Here is a 22150-nt window from a genome sequence, read left to right on the forward strand (position 1 = left end):
TACAAATTCTCACTTGGGGGGAAATGACGGAGCAATCTTCTGGTCAACACAGTCCAAAGGAAGTCTCTCCGATAATGGAAATATTCTATAATCTGTGCTGGCTGATACAACAGCCAGTAGCCCATGCGGCCATGATGCACTTGACACGTGGCAAGTGTGACTGAGGAACTAAACTTTAACGTTAGTTCATTTTAATGAACTTGATAGCCATTCCTAGTTTTCTCTTCTGTGAGGTGAGGGCATTTTAATACTCTGGATCTGTGATTTGATTCCTTGGGGGCTTGGATGGGGAACTCAGCATCAGGGAAAGCTGTAGAAAGTCGAATTTCCTGACATTTCTCTTGATACCACTGAGGCCCTCTGCTACTAACCAGAATGACTTTAACTTAACTGTGTCTCAGAACTTGGATTCTATATCCCATTTCTGCCTGAATTTAAATGCTGGGGACAGGAGGCAGAAACATTTATATACAGTAAGTGGCAGGAAAACCTAGGCATATACATACACACACGAACACTCACGTGAGGTGAAAATGAAAGTAATATCACAAGACTCGACAGATACCCAATTAGTCCTCTTGTGATGTTTATTAATTCAGGGGCCCTTATTACAGTTGGCGGCTCCTGCCACCCCCGTCTGTTCCTTTCCAGTTAATCTTAACTTGCTACTGGAAAGAAAAAGATGTAAATACCGAGTTGTGACCAACACTGAAAACTCCTGCTTATTTTGCACCTCTTTCCTCCTAGGAACAAAGCAAAAGGAAGAAAAAAACAACCAAAATGACAAGCATCCCCTTCTTTCTTGTGGCCTCGGAACGCCCACCTGACGGAACAAGGTCATCCTCCAGAGCCCATGAGAACAGAGCCTCGTCTGCAACATGCCCTCCAGGGAACCCTCTCCCAGTGTCTGCAGCGCATTCAGTCCAGGTCCCCACCGCCACCTTAAAGGCAGAAATGGTGAGAGGAGGCAGGCACCCATCAGCTTTCTCTACCGCTGCTGGTAGTGACACAGCTCCTGGACACTGTGCACGTTTGCAAAGTATGAGACCGTGCGTGTGTGCTACAGTCTGCTGTGCCAGCACCAACCTCCAAGCACGGTGTCACCCAAGTCACTGCCATCTCGTTACAGAAGCTCTGCCATCAGCTGTAAGGGTACTGGCCCCTGCAATGAGAGCGAGACCCACCAGGGAACACGACAGCTTTCCTGCTTCCTGCCTTTCAGACTGTCTCCTTACCCAGGGATAAGATTTCACTTTCCTTGACCAGGATGACTTGTGTGTAATCAAGGCCAGGCAGGCACATCCCAAACCCCTACGGGGGTCTGTTAGGGCACGGGGACCTGACACTTTAGCAAAAAGGGATTTGTGCAAGCCCTTCCAAATACGGCATCTACCTCTCCACCTCTCTCCATACTGCCACTAATTTGCCCCTTTGGCTTCCTCAATCAGTTTCTCTCCAAAGCCACAGGCTCGAGAGACTTCCCCAAGCTCTCCCTGCAGATGGCATACAGCTTCACCCTCACTCCTTACAACAACAGCCTCTGCCCCGCACCTGAAAAACATCTCATAGAAGATAAAGTCTTCCACGGGCTCACGCCTTGAGTCCTCGGGGCTTCCCAAAATGCACAGTACCTAACAATAGTATTCCTAATTCAACATAAGGCTAAGGACCGTATTTCAAATAAGTATAACAAAGAAGCAGCAGCAAGAATGGTTACGGGCAGAAGGGCTTTTTCACACAAAATTTTGAATTGAGGTGGGGCGCCAGTGTGGCTCAGTCAGTTGAGCACCTGACTTCGGCTCAGGTCATGATCTCGCGGTTCGGGAGTTCAAGCCCCGCATAGGGCTCTGTGCTGACAGCTCAGAGCCTGGAGCCTGGTTCGGATTCTGTGTCTCACTCTCTCTTTGCCCCATCCCTGCTTGTCCTCTGTCTATCTTTCAAAAATGAATAAACATTGAAAAAAATTTCTTTTAATTTTAAATTAAGGTAAAGATTTGGTTGGGAAAGTTTTAGAAGTACCAGAAATGAAAATGAGAAACAAAGGCAAAGAAAGTGTTAAAATACTTTTTAAAAAAAGTTTTCCTGATGTTATTCAGAAATATCTATATTAGCATGATAAAAAACGGAGAATTGAAATATTAAGATAGGTGAGGTTAAGTCAACCAGAAAATCAGTGAAGGAAGGCAGTGAGAGAAATATTTGACTCTCTGCTAATGTAAACTCGTCACCTGTAATGTTCCAGGGTTCCTGGCACATGTGTGGCACTTACTGGGCACTAGAGAAAAAGCACCAGCAGGACATGGCCTAGGACCTCAAGTATCTTAAAATTAGAGGAGAACTGGCAGTTCACATCTGAACTGTGGTTTAGCCCACTTGGACCACATGTATCAACTACAGTAGAATTAACAGAAGTTTTCTAATCATCTGAAATAAGCATTGTTTCACTTCTAAGCAATCTACATAAAAAACTATTACATAAACTAAGAAACAGCCAATTCTTCCATAGAGACAAAAAACAGAAATATATGCATTTGACCAGTGAACGACACAGGTTTCAATTCCTGTGAGTCCCTGGTACGCGCTGAGTTGTGTTCTGATAAACGCAGTGCAGTACTTGTAAATGTATTTTCCTTGTGATTTTCTTAACACTCTCTTTTTTCTAGTTTGCTTTATTGTAACTGCATAGCGTATAATACGCACAACATACAAGGTATGTGCTAATCAACTGTATCGATACAAGGTATTGATAAAGCTTCTGGTCAACAGTAGGCCATTAATAAGTAGCTAAGTGACATTTAGGGGAGTCAGAAGTTCTCTGAGGATTTTCAACTCTACAGGGGGTTGGCACTCCTGAACCCTGTGTTGTGGAAAGGCCAACTGTGTATCAGTAGGGGATCAATTTTCTTCAAGAAGCTTGAAAACAATATTACTAGCTCAGTATCGGTATTTGTCTTAGGTTAGCATTTGGGTTTCAAGAGAACCTTTTCTTAGTAGGAACCAGATTCTGGGTGTAGCTTGTAGTTAACACTCGTGTGCAAACATCATCAATGTCTACGATTATATACCTGAAGTAGATGCCAAATCACTGCCTTACTCTGATTTAAGGTTGCTGATGACTTAATCTTTCAGACTTAAGTTCACTCAGAAGAAACTCTGAGCCATAGGGATAGGGGAAAAAAAAAGTATTTTCTTATAATAAGTTCTAGATTAACATTTCCTATATTAAGTTCTGGAATTCAACTTGGCAAAGTTCTTAGGTATTTTAAATCTTAGGTGTTACGTCAAATTTGAAAACAATGTTATATGCGTGATGCAGGTTCAATAGCTGGTTGTCACAAAAACAAAAAAACAAACCACAAAAATTCTGCTTCTTTTGGAGATAAAAAAAGTGGAGCATACATTTAATGATAAGTACAGAAACCTTTAAAAGTTTAGAGGCACCTAAGTGGCTCCATCGATTAAGTCAACTCTTGATTTCGGCTCAGCTCATGACCTCACGGTCTGTGAGATCGGGCTCTGTGCTGACAGTGCAGAGCCTGCTTAGGATTCTCTCTCACTCTCTCACTCTCTCACTCTCACTCTCTCTCTCTCTCACTCTCTCTCTCTCTCTCTCTCTCTCTCCCCCCCTGCCTTTCCGCCCTCCCCCTCGAAATAAAATAAAGATTTAAAAATATTTATTGGACGACAGCATGGTTTACCTGAATCTAAAACAAAAAAATACTGACAAAAATAAAGAATGTAAATTTTTAAAAAATTCATCCACATAAGTCACGGAGTAAGGTAATTCTCATCTCGTAAATATGTTTCTTACATTTCTAGGTGTCTAACTAGAATACTGGGTAATTCAAGCGTTCTCTAAAACGAAGGCAAAGTATTTAACTACATTCTTAGGCTTAAATCAAAGTATAAAAGGACTGCAGGCTCAACCCAGGAGGAGCACCGGGTCAGGAATGCAATCTCTATTAATTAGGTATCCCAGCTGGGCAGTGGGTTTGCAGCTGTTAACTTGATCAATGACTTACCTAAATGTCATCTCTACTGATTCGCTTATAAATTACCAGCAAGTGAGACTAATGTACAGGTGCTAATTTATTTAAACTGTTCTCTACAGTTCTACATAGCTTTATAAACTGCATCTGGCACCTAATGTTAGCTGTCAGTTGTACTTAGACATGCCTGTCCTAACGACTCTGTTCATTAGAAGTGAGCACAAATTATGAAATATTGTGAAAAATGATACATCAAATGGAATGGGCACAGCAAATCAATTAGAGAAACTTCATACAGCATATTCACACTTAGGAGAATAAAACATTCTGGTTTCAGAATGAGGTCTATAATACCAATTAAAAAGTAATTGGTAGACTTCAGCAGTGTTATATATCAATTTGCTGGCTTTTTTCCTGAAATGCTATAGTAATGTAGAACCTAACTTTTAATTCCCAAATAAAGACATTAGTAAATGCAAGTGCAATTCTGTATCCATAACGTTTAACACAACCGAAATGTCTCCAACTTAAAACTGGTAAGTGATACTACTTAATTCAAAACGGGAAATGTAAATAGCAGTGGTCCTCAACTTCTTTGGGTGCTGATAGCATGATTTTGAAATAACTGTAACCCACTGTCTACTCTAGCATAACAATGTGTTACAATGTCACTGGACGAGCCTTTTGCCTTGGGTCACTAAGGAAAACGGATGCAGCCCTGCCTCCGTTACACGCTGGGGGCTTATTTCTTTACAGTCTCCGTACACATAGTCTTCTCTTGGCCAAGTTGGAACCGTTTCACATTGAATACAGAACCCACTCGGTTCACTATTCAATCTGACAGTTCAATCCTCCTCATGGTAACCGTACGGTTATAGACCAAAATATGTTTTACATGTTGATCAACATTTGGCAGTAATCTGTGAAAGGTTTAAGGAACAGGAGTTGAGAACCACAGGATTAAGACAGATTTTCAAAACATTCAGCATAGCATTTAAGTATTTCCAGCAAGTGACCATATACACTACTGACTGTGAGAGGGGACCGACCCTCTCAGATCTGCTGGAGGTAAAGCAGCATCATAGTGGTTCAGTGGGGAAGTGCAACGAGTGGTTTCTTCCTTTTCAAAAGAACTTAAAATAGTAGGCAAAAATTAAACTATCTCGAAATGCAGAAAATCTACTTTGCCCATGACTAATTTCTTTCTAGTTAATTTGTTATTTCACAAACTAAAAATTTTTGTCACATCAATACAATACCAAGATTGAGCATTAAATACAGCAAAGTAATTTTGCACCCACACAAAAAAATGCTAGCCAATATACAGTGCTGTAGCTTTAATAATAAACTTCTAAATAATGTAACTTTTAAGTAAATATTAAAAGTGACAAGAATTATTTTTATTCAGAAAATTTTATAACATATATACCTCTTTTTATTTTGCAAATCCACAACTGTAATCTTTTTTTAAAATATGTTTTAAGTTTATTTGAGAGAGAGAGAGAGAACATGCAAGTAGGGGAGGGGCAGAGAGAGAGAATTCCAAGCAGGCTCTGCACTGTCAGTACAGAGCCCAATGTAGGGCTCGAACTCACAAACCGTGAGATCGTGACCTGAGCTAAATCAGGTGGACACTCAAGTGAGTAGACACTCAAGCGAATGAGGCACCCGGGGGCCCCTGTACTCTTTTTATTTTAAAAAAAAATTTTTTTTAACGTTTATTTATTTTTGAGACAGAGAGAGACAGAGCATGAACGGGGGAGGGTCAGAGAGAGAGGGAGACACAGAATCCGAAACAGGCTCCAGGCTCTGCGTGGTCAGCACAGAGCCCGACGCGGGGCTCGAACTCACGGACAGCGAGATCATGACCTGAGCCGAAGTCGGCTGCCCAACCGACTGAGCCACCCAGGCGCCCCAGCCCTGTACTCTTTTTAAAAGCCTTTATACACGTTATACATACATAGCATGTAAGATTAGCAAGGTATAATTTCACATATTCTATATGCTGCACTCAGTAGGGCCAGATTTCTATTCAAGTTCAGCCTTCTGCAATCAAGTTCTAAACCTAGAAATCCACAGAAAAATGCCTACAAAGAGCTGAATTAGCCGACATAAATTCACGATTTTACTTCGTAGGAAGGACACGCAGGTCCTCACGCCAAGTTCAGTGGCTGTTAGTTTTAATTCTCAGGCCTAACAAGTTTAGTTATGCCAGAAGGCTGGAGGGGAGAGCAGCCAGAGGCAGACTCACAGACATCTTGACAGGAAAGGAGATGGCAGGGATCAGCAATAAAGCATAGCCAGGCCATTCAGTACAGGGACAAACAGGAACGACGAGCCACAGTCAGGGTTATCACAGCTCAACAACCATGCTAAAAGGAAAATCCTGAGGCATAGTAAGGTTAAATTACACTCCCTATACTCTGCTAAATAAGGCTGGGGAGACCATCATTTATTTTAGAAAATGTTACCCAAAAAATTAATCTTCGAAAGTGTGGAAAAACCGGCTTTGCATACAGAAAGACCTGGCCAGCTCTGGATTCCTGAACAGTAAATACTGACCCCATAAGGTTTTTATAAAGATTGAATGTGGTAATGTATACCAGGCTCCCAGACAGCATCTTGCACATACATAGGAGGTTTTTGATAAGTGGTGGTATTTTTCATTACAGATAATAATTAAAAATAGTTTCCCTTATCTGGAAACTTCACTTTTGCAGATTATCTAATTTCCTCATCATATAAAATAAGAGAAAAATTACTGTACCTGGTTTTCAATTCTTAAACACATTACAAAAAAGCATTACAACTTCTAAATATGTAAAAGCAATCACAGTTTTCTTCCAAAAGATTATCTGGAAGTTTAAAGCATTTTCCTGATTTTGGGTATCTGAAATTTATTTGGTTTTGTCTTTAGAAATAATTAAGCACTGTGTCAGTATGGAAACGCTACATAAGACTCATCAGCTATATACTCTTTCAGGTTATATATACAGCCAAATCTCAAACACAAATAATAGGTTTGAAAACACACACACAAACAGGAACTGCAATAGGTATATATACTTTTAATTCTTTGGTTAAAGAATTGAGCTGGTTGTCTCTGTCCTTTTTTGCTTTTACATCTACTTAGATGCTAAAGACAGTCCACTAAATTTAATAAAATGCCCAGAGCTAATTGATTTAAATGTGAGACTTAGTGAGGCAGATCAATCACTTGCAGGGAAGTCCAACACGGCAGAATTATGTCACTGGGGTCACCATTCACTTCCACACGGGCATTTAGGCAGTGTGCTAGGTGAGACCAAATCCCAACCTGTGGCTACAACATAATCTCTTGTTCCATTCACTCAGTGATAAATCAATATACTCAACGGCACTTCCTATTATTCTCCTCGACATCCAGTCTTAGGTGGGATGGGAGATGTGTGTGACAAAGGTAATTAGAGAACTAGTGAATGATTCAAATTATAGTAGATTTTACTTATGACATTTAACAGTAATGAGAACAATAACACGCTGCATTAATCTCATACTCTACTTATATTCTGAGGTAGGCAAACAGGTATTATTTTAGAGATGAGAAAATCAAGTGACAGAGTGCTGTGACTTGCCAAACATTATAGTGGTTAGTGACACTGCAAGGAATCTCCTGATTCCAGGTTCTGCATCTTGCAAAAGCATCACTTCAACTACAATGAATCTCTTTAAAAAAAAAAAATCAACTTAAATTTAACAACAAAGTCCTATATATTCCGTAGATATATGTATTCCTTACAACACAAGAAATTCCGCTTCATTTTAGAAAATTTTAAAGAAGGAATTGGATGGCTTTCATGTTAATTCATGATTTTATCACTCTATTGGCTAAATCTAAGGGAGATTTTTACTATATTCTATTAGCAAAAGGACACAAAATAACATCAAGTTACCTTCACCACCTGCATACACACATGCAGTTTTAAAAGTACAGAGAAGCTGTCACCTCTCACATTCACATACTGATTTTAAATACCTCTTCTCCGGAAAGCAATTCTATATTGTAAGAACCAGAACAAAACATATTGTTTCAACCTGACTGAATGATAGGATCCTTTTAGATTCCTCTAATGATACAAAAAGAATACGCTAGATAGAGACACCCATGTGTGTCTGTGGCGAACACCTTAACAAATTTTAAAGATATCTTCATATATGAAAGTTGTTTTCAATCTTAAGTATTTTTGCTTAAGTACATTTTACAGATAGTTTCAGCTATCATTATTTTAGCAATTGGACAAGTAGTACGGAAAAACCAATTTCTAAAATATATAAAATAACAAATCGTTTAATCTGAATATAATGGCACCTAATTTACCAATGTGAAAATTACACAGTGAGTCTAGACTTTCAAGCAGGTAAATGAATTAAATTATAGACTGTGTCTGCTACCTAGAAGTTAAATCCTCTTGAAAGTATTTTTAACATCCCAAACTAATATTCTGATTAAGTATCTAAGCAATGAAATAACCACTCCAAACAACACAGTTAATTTTTAATACTAACAGTGTGAAAATGGTTATCTTCTCAGACAGAATTACAAAGCCACTGAAGGAATTTATTTCTTTCAATAAGCTAAATATGCCCCATATGCCCAGAAAGGTAGTAAAGATCCTCAAAAATGCCATAGTGGTAAACTCAGTTGGGTAGTGGGATCCTCTTGCTGACAACAGTTACTCAGGGGCACACAGGTCCCAAGAAGAGAGAGGAGAACCAGTTTTATTGTTTTTTTTTTCTTAATTTTTTTTTGGAATCTTTATTTTTGAGAGAGAGAGAGAGAGAGAGCGAGCGAGCGCGCACATGAGCGGAGGAGGGGCAGAGAGAGAGAGAGAGACACACACAGAGTCAAAAGCAGGCTCCAGGCTCTGAGCTGTCAGCACAGAGCCCGATGTGGGGCTTGAACTCATGAGTGGTGAGATCATGACCTGAGCTGAAGTCAGAAGCTTAACCGACTGAGCCACCCAGGTGCCCCGAGGAGAACCAGTTTTAAATGCAAACAGCAGTAAAAAGAAAACCAACCACAAAGAAATCCCAGGCCCAAATGAATTCAACCAAACATTTAAATACCAACTCTTCACAAACTCTTGTGAAAACAGAAGAAAACACCCACCAACTCTTTCAATGAAGCCAAATATTACCCTGAATTCAAAATGAGACGAAGACATTACAAGAAAACCACAGATCAGTATCAATCAGATACAAAAATCCTCCACAAAATGCTAGCAAACTAACTCCAGAAACACATAAAAAAGATGACCCACACAAAGTGAGATTTATTCCAGGAACACAAGGTTAGTTTAACATCCACATCAATTTATGTAAATAAAATAATAATAATAATTAGAAAATCAGCATTTGTTTCCATCAAGTCCAGAACAAATCTGTCGGTAAAATGAGACCCTCCTTTATGACTGACTTTGCGATTTGCTATGTCATAATATTTTTTTTTGCTTATGCTTATCTCTTCAGTTTTACAACATGAAAGTAGCTGTTACTACTCTAACTTAATAATGATAAAAACATAAAAAAGTCAACTACAGTGACATACCACACCAATAAAAGGCATGATCGTCTCAATAAAAGCAAAAAATAAAAATAAAAACCATTTGACAATATCCAGTACCTCTTTACAATAAAAATATTTAATAAATTGGGTATGGAATTTCCTATGCCTGATAAGAGTATCTGCAAAAAGCCCATTGCTAATGTATTTATTGGTGAAAGACCGAATGCTTTTCCCCTAAGATCAGAAACAAGATGAGGATGTCTACCCTTGCCATTTCTGTTCAACATTACTGGAATGTCTAGACGTGGCAATTAGAGAAGAAAAAGAAATAAAATGGATCCAGACTAGAAGGAAAGAAGTTAAGCTGTTTCTATTTGCAAGTGAGAGCATACTGCGTGCAGAAAACTACATGAACCACCACAAAACAAGTAACAAAATGGCAATAAATACATATCTATCAATAATTACTTTGAATGTAAATGGACTAAGTGCTCCAATCAAAAGACATACAGTGACAGAGTGGATAAAACAAGACCCATCTATATGATGCCTACAAGACACTCATTTCAGACCTAAGGACACCTGCAGACTGAAAGTGAGGGGGAAGAAACTTCATGTAAATGGATGTCAAAAAAAAAAGAGCTGGATTAGCAATACTTACATTGGACAAAAACAGACCATTTTTTTAAGGTTATTTACTTATTTATGAGAGAGTGTAAGCAAGCGGGAGAGGGGCGGGGGTGGGGGTGGGGAGAGAGACAGAGAGAGAGAGAGAGAGAATCCAAAGCAGGCTCTGTCTGCACAGTCAGGACAGAGCCTAATGGCAGAGGTTGAACTCATGAACCGTGAGATCATGACCTGAGCCAAAATCAAGAATCAGACACTTAACTGACTGAGCCACCCAGGCACTCCACAAAAACAGACTTTAAAACAAAGTCTATGAAGAGAGACAAAGAAAGACATCATATAATAATAAAGGGGACAATCCAACAAGACAATATAACAACTGTAAATATATATATGTACCCAACATGAGAGCATCCAAATACACAAAATGCTTAATAACAAACATAAAAGAGCTAATTGATAATAACACAGTAATAGTAGCAGATTTTAACACCCCCACTCATAGCGATGGATAGATCATCCAAACAGAAAATCAACAAGGAAAACAGCAGCTTTGAATGATACACTGGAATGGATGGATTTAACAGATGTATTCAGAACATTCCATCCTCAAACAGAATAAACATTCTTTTCAAGTGAATGTGGAACATTCTCCAGAACAGATCACATATTAGGCCACATAACAAGCTTCAGCAAATTCAAAAGGATCAAAGTCATACCATACATCTTTTCTGACCAAAATACTATAAATTTAGAAACCAACCACAAGAAAAAACTGATAAGAGCACAAATAAATGGAGGTTAAATAACGTGCTACTAAACACTGAATGGGTCAACCAAGAAATCAAAGAAGAAATCAAACAGTACATGGAAATAAATGAAAATGAAACACAACAGCCTGAAACCTTTGGCATGCAGCAAAAGCTGTTCTGAGAGGAAAGTTTATAGCAACACAGGCCTACTTCAAAAGCAAGAAAAATCACAAATAAACAATCTACTCTTACACCTAAAGGAACTAGAAAATGAAGAACAAATACAACCTCAAACGAGCAGAAGTAAGGAAATGACAAAGATCAGAGCAGAAATAAATGATATACAAACTAAAAAACAATAGATCAATGAAACCAGGAGTTGATTTGTTGAAAAAAATCAACAAAATTGATTAAACTCTACCCAGACTCATCAAAAACAAACATACAAACAAAACCCAAAAAATTCAGATAAACAAAATTACCCATGAAAGAGGAGAAATAACAACCAACACCACAGAAATACAAACAATTGTAAGAGAGTATTATGAAAAACTATATGCCAACAAATTGGACAATCTAGAAGAAATGGAAAAATTCCTAGAAACATATAACTTACCAAAACTGAAGAAACAGGAAATAGAAAATCTGAGCAGACTGATTACCAGCAAGAAGACTGAATCTGTAATCAAAAAACTCCTAACAAACAAAAAGTCCAGGGCCAGAGGGCTCCAGAGACAAATTCTACTAAATATTTAAAGAAGAGTTAAGACCTGTTCTACTCAAACTATTCCAAAAAACAGAGGGAAAATTTCCAAATTCATTTTATAAAGAGAGTATCACTCTGATACCAAAACCAGATAAAGACACCACAAAAAAGGAGAACTATAGGCAAATATCTCTGATAAACATCGATGCAAATATCTCTGATAAACATCCTTGCAAAAATCCTCAACAAAATACTGGCAAACAGAATCCAACAATACCTTAAAAAAAAAAAATCATTCACCACAATCAAGTGGGATTTATTCCCAGGATGCAAAGGTGGTTCAATATTTGCAAATCAATCAATGTGATACATCACATCAATAACAGAAAGGATCATCTCAGCAGATGCATAAGAAGTATTTGACAAATTATAACATCCATTCAAGATAAAAGCCCTTAACAAAGTAGATTTAAATGAAATATACCTCAATATAATAAAGGCCATAAAAGAAAAACCCACAGCTAACATCATACTCAATGGGGAAAAACTGAGAGCTTTCCCCCTAAGGTTAGGAACAAGACAAGGATGTCCACTCTCACCACTTTTATTCAACGTAGTACCAGAAGTCGTTGCCACGGCAATTAGACAACAGGAAGGAAAAAAAAAAAAAAAGGCATCCAAAGTAAAACTTTCACTATTTGTAGATGACATGATACTACATATAAAAAACCCTAAAGACTCCACCAAAAAACTAGAATAAATGAATTCAGTAAGGTCACAGGATACAAAATCAATGTGCAGGAATCTGCTGCATTTCTACACACTAATAATGAAGCAGCAGAAAGAGAAATTAATACAGTCCCATTTACAATTGCACCAAAAACAATAAGATATCTAGGAATAAACCTAACCAAAGAGGTAAAAGACTTATATTCTGAAAATTATAAAACATTGATGAAAGAAATTGAAGAAGACACAAAGAAATGGAAAGACATTCCATGCTCATGGATTGGGAGAACGAGTATTGTTAAAATGTCTATACTACCCAAAGCAACCTACACATTTAATGCAATCCCTATCAAAATACCAACAGAATTTTTCACAGAACAAAAAAGTCCTAAAATGTATAGGGAACCACAAAAGACCCTGAATAGTCAAAGCCAAGTTTAAAAAAGCAAAGCAAAGTTGGAGGTTTCACAATTCCAGACTTCAGATTATATTACAAAGTGGTAGTGATCAAGATCATATGGTACTGGCACAAAAACAGACACACAGATCAATGGAATAGAAAACCCAGAAACAAACTCACAATTATATGGTCAATTAATCTTCAACAAAGCAGGAAAGAATATCCAATAGGAAAAAGTCCCTTCAACAAATGGCGTTGGGAAAACTGGACAGCTACATACAAAAGGATCACTTTCTTTCACCATATACAAAAATAAATTCAAATGCATTAAAAGGGTGCCTGGGTGGCTCAGTCGGTTAAGCATCTGACTTTGGCTCAGGTCATGATCTCACGATTTGTGAGTTCGAGCCCCACTTTGGGTGAGCATGAGCCCTGCTCTGGTGAACACAAGCCTGCTTTGGGTGAGCCCTTCTCCCTCTCTCCTAATCTCTCTCTGTCTCTCCCTCATGAGATTCTCTCTTCCTCTCTGTCTCTCCCACTTTCTGCCCCTCGCTCACTTGGGCCCCCTCTCTCTTAAAATAAAACAATAACAAAACAAATAAAACAAAACACCCAAAATGGACTAAAGACCTGAATGTGAGAATTGAAACCATAAAAATCCAAGAAGAGAACCAAGCACAGGCAGTAATTTCTCAGACATTGGCCACAGAAACATTTTTCTAGATATGTCTCCTGGGGCAAGGGAAATGAAAGCAAAAATAAACCACTGGGGCTATATCAAAATAAAAGCTTCTGCACAGTGAAGGAAATAACAAAGCTGAAAGGCAACCTATGGAATGGGAGGAGATATTTGCAATTCATTAGTATCCAAAATAATAAAGAACTTCTATAACTCAACATTCAAAAAGCAAATAATACGATTAAAAATGGGCAGAAGACATGAACAGACATTCCTCCAAAGAAGACCTCCAGACGGCCAACAGACATGAAAACAGGGAAATGCAAATCAAAACTACAATGAGATATCTATCACCTCGTGCCTGTCAGAATTGCTAACACCAACAACACAAGAAACAGCAGGTGTTGGGAGAGGATGTGGAGAAAAAGAAGCCTACTTGTACTGTTGGTGGGAATGCAAACTGGTGCAGCCACTCTGGAAAACAGTATGGAGGTTTCTCAAAAAGTTAAAAATAGAACCACCCTACGACCCAGCAATAGCACTACTAGGAATTTATCCAAAGGATACAGGAGTGCTGATTCATAGGGGCACATGTACCACAATGTTTATAGCAGTGCTTTCAACAACAGCCAAATTATGGAAAGAGCCCAAATGTCCACCGACCGATGAACGGATAAAGAAGATGTGGTTTACATATACAATGGAATATTACTTGGCAATGAGAAGGAATGAAATCCTGCCATTTGCAACAATGTGGATGGAACTGGAGGGTATTACGCTGTGTGAAAGAAGTCAGTCAGAGAAAGGGAGATAGATGCTTTTACTCATATGTGGAACTTGAGAAACTTAACAAAAGACCATGGGGGAAGGGAAGGGGAAAAATAGTTTCAAACAGAGAGGGAGGCAAACCATAGGAGACTCTTAAATACAGTGAACAAACTGAGGGTTAATGGCGGGGTAGGGGGAAATGGGTGATGGTCACTGAGGAGGGCACTTGTTGGGATGAGCGCTGGGTGTCATATGTAAGTGATGAATCAAGGGAATCTGCCCCTGAAACCAAGAGCATACTGTATACACTGTATGTTAGCTAACTTCACGATAAATTATTTATATCTATATATCTATATCTATCTATGTATCTATCTATCTATCTATAATAGAACTACCCTATGATCCAGCAATGACACAACTGAGTATTTACCCAGAAAATACTAAAACGCTAATTCAAAGGGATACACACATCCCTATGTTTATAGCAGCATTATCTATAACAGCCAAATCATGGAAGCAGAGCAAGTGTCCATGGATAGATGAATGGATAAAGAAGATATGATACACACATACACACAGAAGAATATTATTCAGCCATTAAAAAGTATGAAATCTTGCCATTTGCAATGGCATGGATGGAGCTAGAGAGTATAATGCTACGTGAAATAAGTCAGAGAAAGACAAATACTATATGATTTCATCTATATGGAATTTAAGAAACAAAACAAAATGAGCAAAGGAAACAAAGAGAAAGGCAAACCAAAAACCAAACTCTTAACTATAAGGAACAAACTGATGGTTACCAGACGGGAGGTTGGTAGGAGGATGGAGTTAAATAAGTGATGAAGGAGTGCACTTGTGATGAGCACCGGGTGTTGTATGGTGTTGAATCACTATATTGTACACCTGAAACTAATATAACACTATGTTAACTATAATGGAATGCAAGATAGAATAAAAAAAACTTAGAACAAGTTACAAAGTTGTTAAATTTTAAGTATCTTTGTTAACTATGTTGGGACATGTCTAGCAAAAATGTATCATTACTACTTTTATGAGAGTTAGAACAACTCAAGAGTGGAACAATAATAGAGTTCTAACTCTCAACTCTCAAATCATTTAGAACATGCCCTGACTTTGAAAATTTATGTATAGTTAAGATAATAAAAAACACTTGACTCAGGTTTACTTATGGAATTTCCTGTATACTTGACTATATTTCCATCATCATTTTGCAAGAAAGTGGAGTTTAAGACTACACAACTGGATAAATGTTTCCAAATTGTGTATAAGCATTCATAGTGACTCCTAGGACCTTGAAACAATAAAGTTATCCATTTCTCATAAAAATCTAAAACTCACTCGGCTTTATAATGCTTGAAACACACAGTAGCATCTCTCTCTTCGAAAGCCTGGTTCCAACATGCAACGCATAGTGGTATTTGTCCTTATTCTGACAGTTTGATTAAAATTTACACAGAGCTAAAGAATTCAAGCTGGAGAAAAGTAATTTCAACAGTTAAAACTACAGTAATTAGTTTCCCAACAGAGTAACTGTACTTACATCAATATCCTCTTGCGTAAAAGTTTCTGGATCTTCTCCCATCATGTTGGCTAAATGTCTCTTTCCTATGTTGAACTCTTCAATCTGCTTTTTAATAAAATCCACTGTGTAAGTTTCACGTCTTAAGGCTGCAACATTTTTCTTTGCTGTTACACCTGTGGTGTGTCTTAGCCTTAATATCTAGCAGAAAATATAAACAAAAAGAAAAAAGGTTTTAAAACAAATAATGATCTTGTAGGCCACTGTCTCTAGATAAAACAGGATGTTCAAACAGTTGTCTTTATTACAGTACTCAGTTGGCAAGAGTCTGGAAACAGGTAAAAGGCCTGTTAAGAAAGCTACTAGAAATTGTTCCCCACTCAAAAGCTTGCTTTTTAAAAGCTTCTGCTTACATAGCAGTTTAAACTACTAGCATTTCAACACATTAAAACCCAAAATACCTATAAGTGATATGCCACCTCCTTATCTATGACAAACATCCACATTTGATACTGATTGGTCAAAGACAACTAGTTGTGGTATCTGACACACAGGGAATAAAGAGTAAAATGCCACTCCCTTAAAAAGAAGCAAATGTAGAGGCACCTGAGTGGCTCAGTCAGTTAGGTGTCTGACTCCTGACCTCAGCTCAGGTCACGATCTCAGGGTCCTGAGTGCAATCCCTGCATTGGGCTCTGTGCTGGGTGTGAAGCCTACTTAAAAAAAAAAAAAAAAAAAAAAAAAGGCAAATGCACATGCAGGCAGAAACTAGCAGGCAGAAACTAGCAAGCAGAAGACATGGGAGGGAAGGGACATGCACTTGGGAATAGCATACTTAGACCAGTCACCTGGTTCAAGGGTACAAATATAGCCCATCTTTCAATGCCTTAAAACAGTTTAGCTTAGCTGGAGACTCTTCTGCGGTCCTTATTTTAGGCTGATACAGTGAAGAGACTGCTTCACTAAACACCAAGATTTATCATTAATTTGGTTCCACATGCGGGTTTTGGAAGTCATATGACAAAATGTTTCTGTCCATAGCTAAAACAACCCATGTGTAATACAGGTGAACCCACTACACTTCCCACCAATCACCAACCACAGCCCGTATGAGAAATGGAAGTCTCCCGGATTCACTAGGAGACTCATTCACTGAAGTAATGAGTTCTACAGGAAGAGCAAGATTAGGGAAGAAAGTGATGAGTTCAATTTGGGGCATGACAGGTTTGAGATGCTTGATGGGCATCTCCAGAGAGATAGGTGTCCGCGAGGCAGATGGCTCTGTGGGTGTGTGCACAGGAAAGATCTGAGCTAGAGATGCCGTCTGTTAATAATCAGCATGGGACATGATGTGACACCATCAATGGAGGGGAAATGCAGGCATTAGTGTTAGAATAAGAAACATCTATTCTACTATGCAAAGAAACAACACAGTATGTGAGAGAAGGCAGGCAGAAAGGTAAGATTACTTATGCCTTACGGCCATTATTTTTATAAAACGGGATGCGAGATGGGTCTGCAGAGTAAGGAGTGACAGGTTTGACGGACTGAATACCTCATATTCAAAGAGCAACAATACAGCAGTTATAAAGGAGGAAGGACAATTAAAGGAAGAAAATTAGAAAAAAATTTAAGTACCCCTTTATACTGGATGTGTGCCAGGAATATAATACCAAAGAAACAGTTATGAATCTACATCTATACAACAGCTACAATATTTTGTCAATTACCTTTTTGTTTCCTATAGATTTCCTTTGTATGTTTCAGTGGAATATTCAATGCACTACTTGGCTCAGGAGAGTTCCATCTTAGGGCAGACTGTACCCTTCAGCATTATAAAGTGTTCCATTCCCAGGCAATACTTTTATTTTTAACTTAATTCTACTGGATCATAATATTGCAACCCTTTCAAAGTTCAATTTGTATTTCCCTGGAATGTCACTGCCAGTACTTTTCATTTAAATTTTGAATAATTTTAGTTTTTTTTGACCCAATCTGAGTTTTTAATACATTTAAATGGATTTCATAGATATTCTGTCTCATTTTTCATCTGATTTTATCTTTATTGTTTGTTATGCTTTCATTCCTGTTTTCTTTCTTTTACTAGATGGTCTGTAGATTTTTATATCTGTTTTTTGATATGGCAATTTGGATATTATAGAGCCTGCCTTTATTTCAGTAGTGATTACCTATGTCTCTGAATAAAATGTTTAAATGTATTTCTTCTATCAACTTCAGAAAGTAATACTCATTCAATTCTCACCTATTTATCTTTTCTTTTTCGACCATAAAAATTATGTTTTTCTGTCCTCCAACCGTATCAGCTTCACTTCTTTCTTACTTTTTGCTCCGCATTCTGTATGATTTTTAAACCTTTATTCCTTGGAGACGTGTGTGTGTGTGTGTGTGTGTGTGTTACAGTGTCAACTGTGCAGCCACTCTGAATTTTTAGCTTCTTAAATCACTGATCTATCTTCAAAAATCTTTCCTTAACTATTTAACTGTATATTCTTGTCTTATCCCCTGTTTCATACAGCTCTCTCTCACCCAACATTTTTAAAGTGTCCTTGACATGGGGCGCCTGGGTGGCTCAGTTGGTTAAGCGTCCGACTTCAGCTCAGGTCACGATCTCGCGGTCCGTGAGTTCGAGCCCCGCGTCGGGCTCTGGGCTGACGGCTCAGAGCCTGGAGCCTGTTTCAGATTCTGTGCCTCCCTCTCTCTGCCCCTCCCCCGTTCATGCTCTGTCTCTCTCTGTCTCAAAAATAAATAAACGTTAAAGTGTCCTTGACAGTGTGAAGGAGTTATAGCAAAAAAATTCTTCCATGTTGCTGAGTAAATATTCTTTGTTTTCTTCATCTCTCTCTCCTATTCGGTTCCTTTTCTTATTTTGTTCTGACAACATTTTAGTATCACCTCAAGCAAAAGAGTTGATTATTGGCTGGAAGACTCATTTTTTCACTTGATCTTCACTTGATCTTTTGTCTGTCTATATTCTTCGAGTTTGTGACAGCTGGCAGCTTTCTTAGTTTTAACATGAGTCTTAAAAGACTGTCAAAAAAATTTTATTGTTGTTCATTTAGAAAGAACTTTTTAAAAAAGTCCCTACTTTGTTATTTTTCATAAAAATCTCTTTAGGATCTTTTCAAAGACAAGTGTACTGCCTAAGAATATGACATTCTGGAAATTCATATTTATTAAAGTTACAAAGCCATTACAGCATCAGTACCAGAGTACTGAATATATTTATAAATGTTCTAAGTTATTCTAGCAATGACTCACACAAAAGTATTTACATTTAAAAAAGACCATTATTCATTAGTACAATCCACTAAGTCAGATGAGGCTGAATCTGAATCAACTAGATCTTTAGCTATGAGCAGTCAGAATTCCTGGAGAGAATGTGCTTTGCTACTGGTAAGTACAAATCCCCAACTAAATATTCTATAGGTTCTATTTCCGACTGAAAAGCTGTGGCAGAGAATTTTCCTCACACTCTGTTTTTACGGAATGGTATAGATACAAGTTGACAGATTTGTTTCTTTTTTAAGATAATCAGTGGGTCAGACAACTATAATTTCAATCAAGCAGGTTTGCCAAAGAAGCAGACACATCCTGACAGAGCAGTGATGTTCCAAATTTGGCCAAATACCAGTGCCACACACTACTCTAATGATACTACAAGAGTATTGAGGAGTTTCCTTTTCGTTCAATTGGATAAAAATGGAACAAAGAAGAATGCACCGCTAATCTGAACAGAAAAGGCAAAAAAAGAAATACTTCGAGGAATAAAAGATAAAGACTGAAGTCAGATTAGAGAAAAGGTGGAAAGAAACAATATAAGGACACCAAGAGAGAAATGATAGTAACCTTCCTGAATGAGTTTTTATTTTCATCAAGTAGAGGTCTCTGGATGCAAGCAAAAGAAAATATAGTCCTGCTATAGACTAGCAGGACTATAGTTGAAGCAGGCAGCTAAAAAGCAGGAACTCCAATGATCCACAGCACGCTCAATGAAGTCTTGGCCATTAAGATAAAATGCTATTCCAACGGTCCTTCTCTCTCTGCTCAAGATCTCAAGGGAAGGACTATCTAATGGGGCTACCTTGGGTCAGATGCCCCAGATGATGGTTCTTCCAGGCTGTATCTAGTGGGGAAGAACTCATTACTCCTGAGAAAATAGGAGTGCCCTGATGAAGGGGAAATGGACACCAGGTTAGACAAACAAGGAAATGTCCTACACTACTCGAGCAAAATTCACCATTTATATTCACTCCACAAACTTATAGATTTAGAGCCTTAACATATTTACCAAATAAAATATATGGAATTTGTTGGAATCATGATTTAAACAAACCAACTATAAAAGATTACTGTTGGAACAACCAAGGAAATTTGAACACGGAATAGGTAATAGATGATATTAAAAAATTATTGTTTTTTCTGTTAGATATGTGCATAGTGGCATGGAAGCTATGTTCTTTTATTTATTTAAGAAACTTTTTTAATGTTTATTTTTGAGAGAGACAGAGAGAGAACGCAAGCAGGGGAGGGGCAGAAAGAGAGGGAGACAGAATCCAAAGCAGGCTCCAGGCTCTGAGCTGTCAACACAGAGCCCGATGCAGGGCTCGAACCCATGAACCACGAGATCATGACCTGAATCGACGTCGGGCACTTAACCGACTGAGCCACCCAGGTGCCCCAAGGAAGCTATGGTCTTTAAAAAAAAAATCTACCTGTTAAAAAAAAATCAAGTATATATATATAAGTAATATAACAAAAAGCCTGAGATTTACACAAAAACCTACAGAAAAAAAAAGGTAGGAAGATAAACAGGATTGGTAAAACATTAATAATTGTTGAAGCTGATTGACATATACATGGGTTCCTTACAGTATTTTATTTTTGCAAATGCTTGAATGTGCTTTAATTTTTATAATAAAATTCTAAAAAGTAAACTATTTTACAAGTTCACTGAAGAAATTTAAGGAACTACTATGGGCCAGGCTATACACTGAATTTTAACAGAAATAACTGTCAAGCAGAATTGAGTGGTGTTAAAATGAGAATGTTGCCATACTGAGAAAAGCAAACATGAAACAAGGTAAAAATGCAGTTTTCTTATTTAAGCTACTATCTATCTGGCAAAAAAGAATGTGGCAGGTGTTCACACATATACAAATGTGCATACACACATGTACACATGCACATATCCCTACATGTAAGAACTCCTTACATGTTTAAATTTTTAAAAAATGTTTATTTACTTTTGAGAGAGAGAGAGAGAGAGAGAGAGAGAGAGAGAACATGAGTGGGGGAGGGGCAGAGAGTGAGGGAGACACAGAATCTGAAGCAGGCTCCAGGCTCCGAGCTGTCAGCACAGAGCCCCACGCTGGGCTCGAACCCACAAACTGAGATCATGACCTGAGCTGAAGTCAGATGCTTAACCAACTGAGCCACCCAGGTGCCCCTAGAACTCCTCACATTTAATTCAAGAAATGATCCATGAGCATCTAGGAGGTGTCTGTGGCCACTGCAGGAAGCATCAGAGTAGGAATACAAAGGTTATGCTATTTTTCTCAAGAGGTTTAAAAAACCAACTGTAAGGGAAAGACCTAAACACACGAGATATTGAGATAATAAAAAAGAAGTAAATGTGGGTCTTTCACAGTTGTAGGCAGCTTCCAAGATGGCTTCCAGCGAGTCTACTGATTGATATTCATCCTGTTCAATCCCCTCGAATGCGCGCTTGAGTAACTTGCTTCTGACGGATAGAACACTACTAAAGTAATAGAACGTCGCCTCTAAGATTAGGTTACAAAAAGATGGTCTTTCCTCTTTCCCCCCACTCTGTTGATCAACTGATGGAAGCCAGATGTGGTGAGCTGCCCTACAGAGGCCCACGTGGCAAGAACTGAAGGTGGCCTCCAACCAACAGCCGGCCCAACAGCCTGCCAAGATATAAATCCTGCTAACACCTACAAAGAGTGAGCTGGAAGGTAGATTTCCACCCTCCAGCCTGGAGAGGACTAAAGCCACAGCCAACACCTGGACTGCTGCTTTATGGGAGACTGTGAGCACAAAACCCAGTTAAGCTGTGTGTGGAATCCTGACCCCCAGAAACGACGACGTAACAAATGTCTGTTGTTTTAAGCTGCTAAGTTTGGGGGTAACTTGTTCCACGGCAATAAATAATGGGTGCATCATCCTAATTACAACAATGAAGCACAGTACAAGGAAACTTACTTATTTGCTTTATAAGGACAAAATAGGTGGGAATGATGGTAGCATCTATTATCAGCCTCTCTTTAAGTAAGAAACTACTACATGAGGAAAATGCTACTTTTAATGTCAATATTTTACTTTTAATGTCAATATTTTTCATAATGGAGTAATGAGGAACACACTAAAT

The 22150-nt window shown here is 38.2% G+C and overlaps 1 protein-coding gene across 1 annotated transcript in view; it reads right to left on the reverse strand.

The window, feature by feature from the left end:
- MRPS9 (mitochondrial ribosomal protein S9) overlaps positions 1–22150 on the reverse strand; it is a 64166-nt gene that overhangs the window by 37827 nt on the left and 4189 nt on the right. Inside the window, exon 2 of the mRNA XM_049651253.1 lies at positions 15763–15942. Within this exon, the coding sequence (XP_049507210.1) occupies positions 15763–15942 (180 nt within the window). The remainder of the gene's footprint in view (positions 1–15762; positions 15943–22150) is intronic.

Source organism: Panthera uncia (assembly GCF_023721935.1).
Source record: "Panthera uncia isolate 11264 chromosome A3 unlocalized genomic scaffold, Puncia_PCG_1.0 HiC_scaffold_11, whole genome shotgun sequence".
NCBI classification, from domain to species: Eukaryota; Metazoa; Chordata; class Mammalia; order Carnivora; family Felidae; genus Panthera; species Panthera uncia.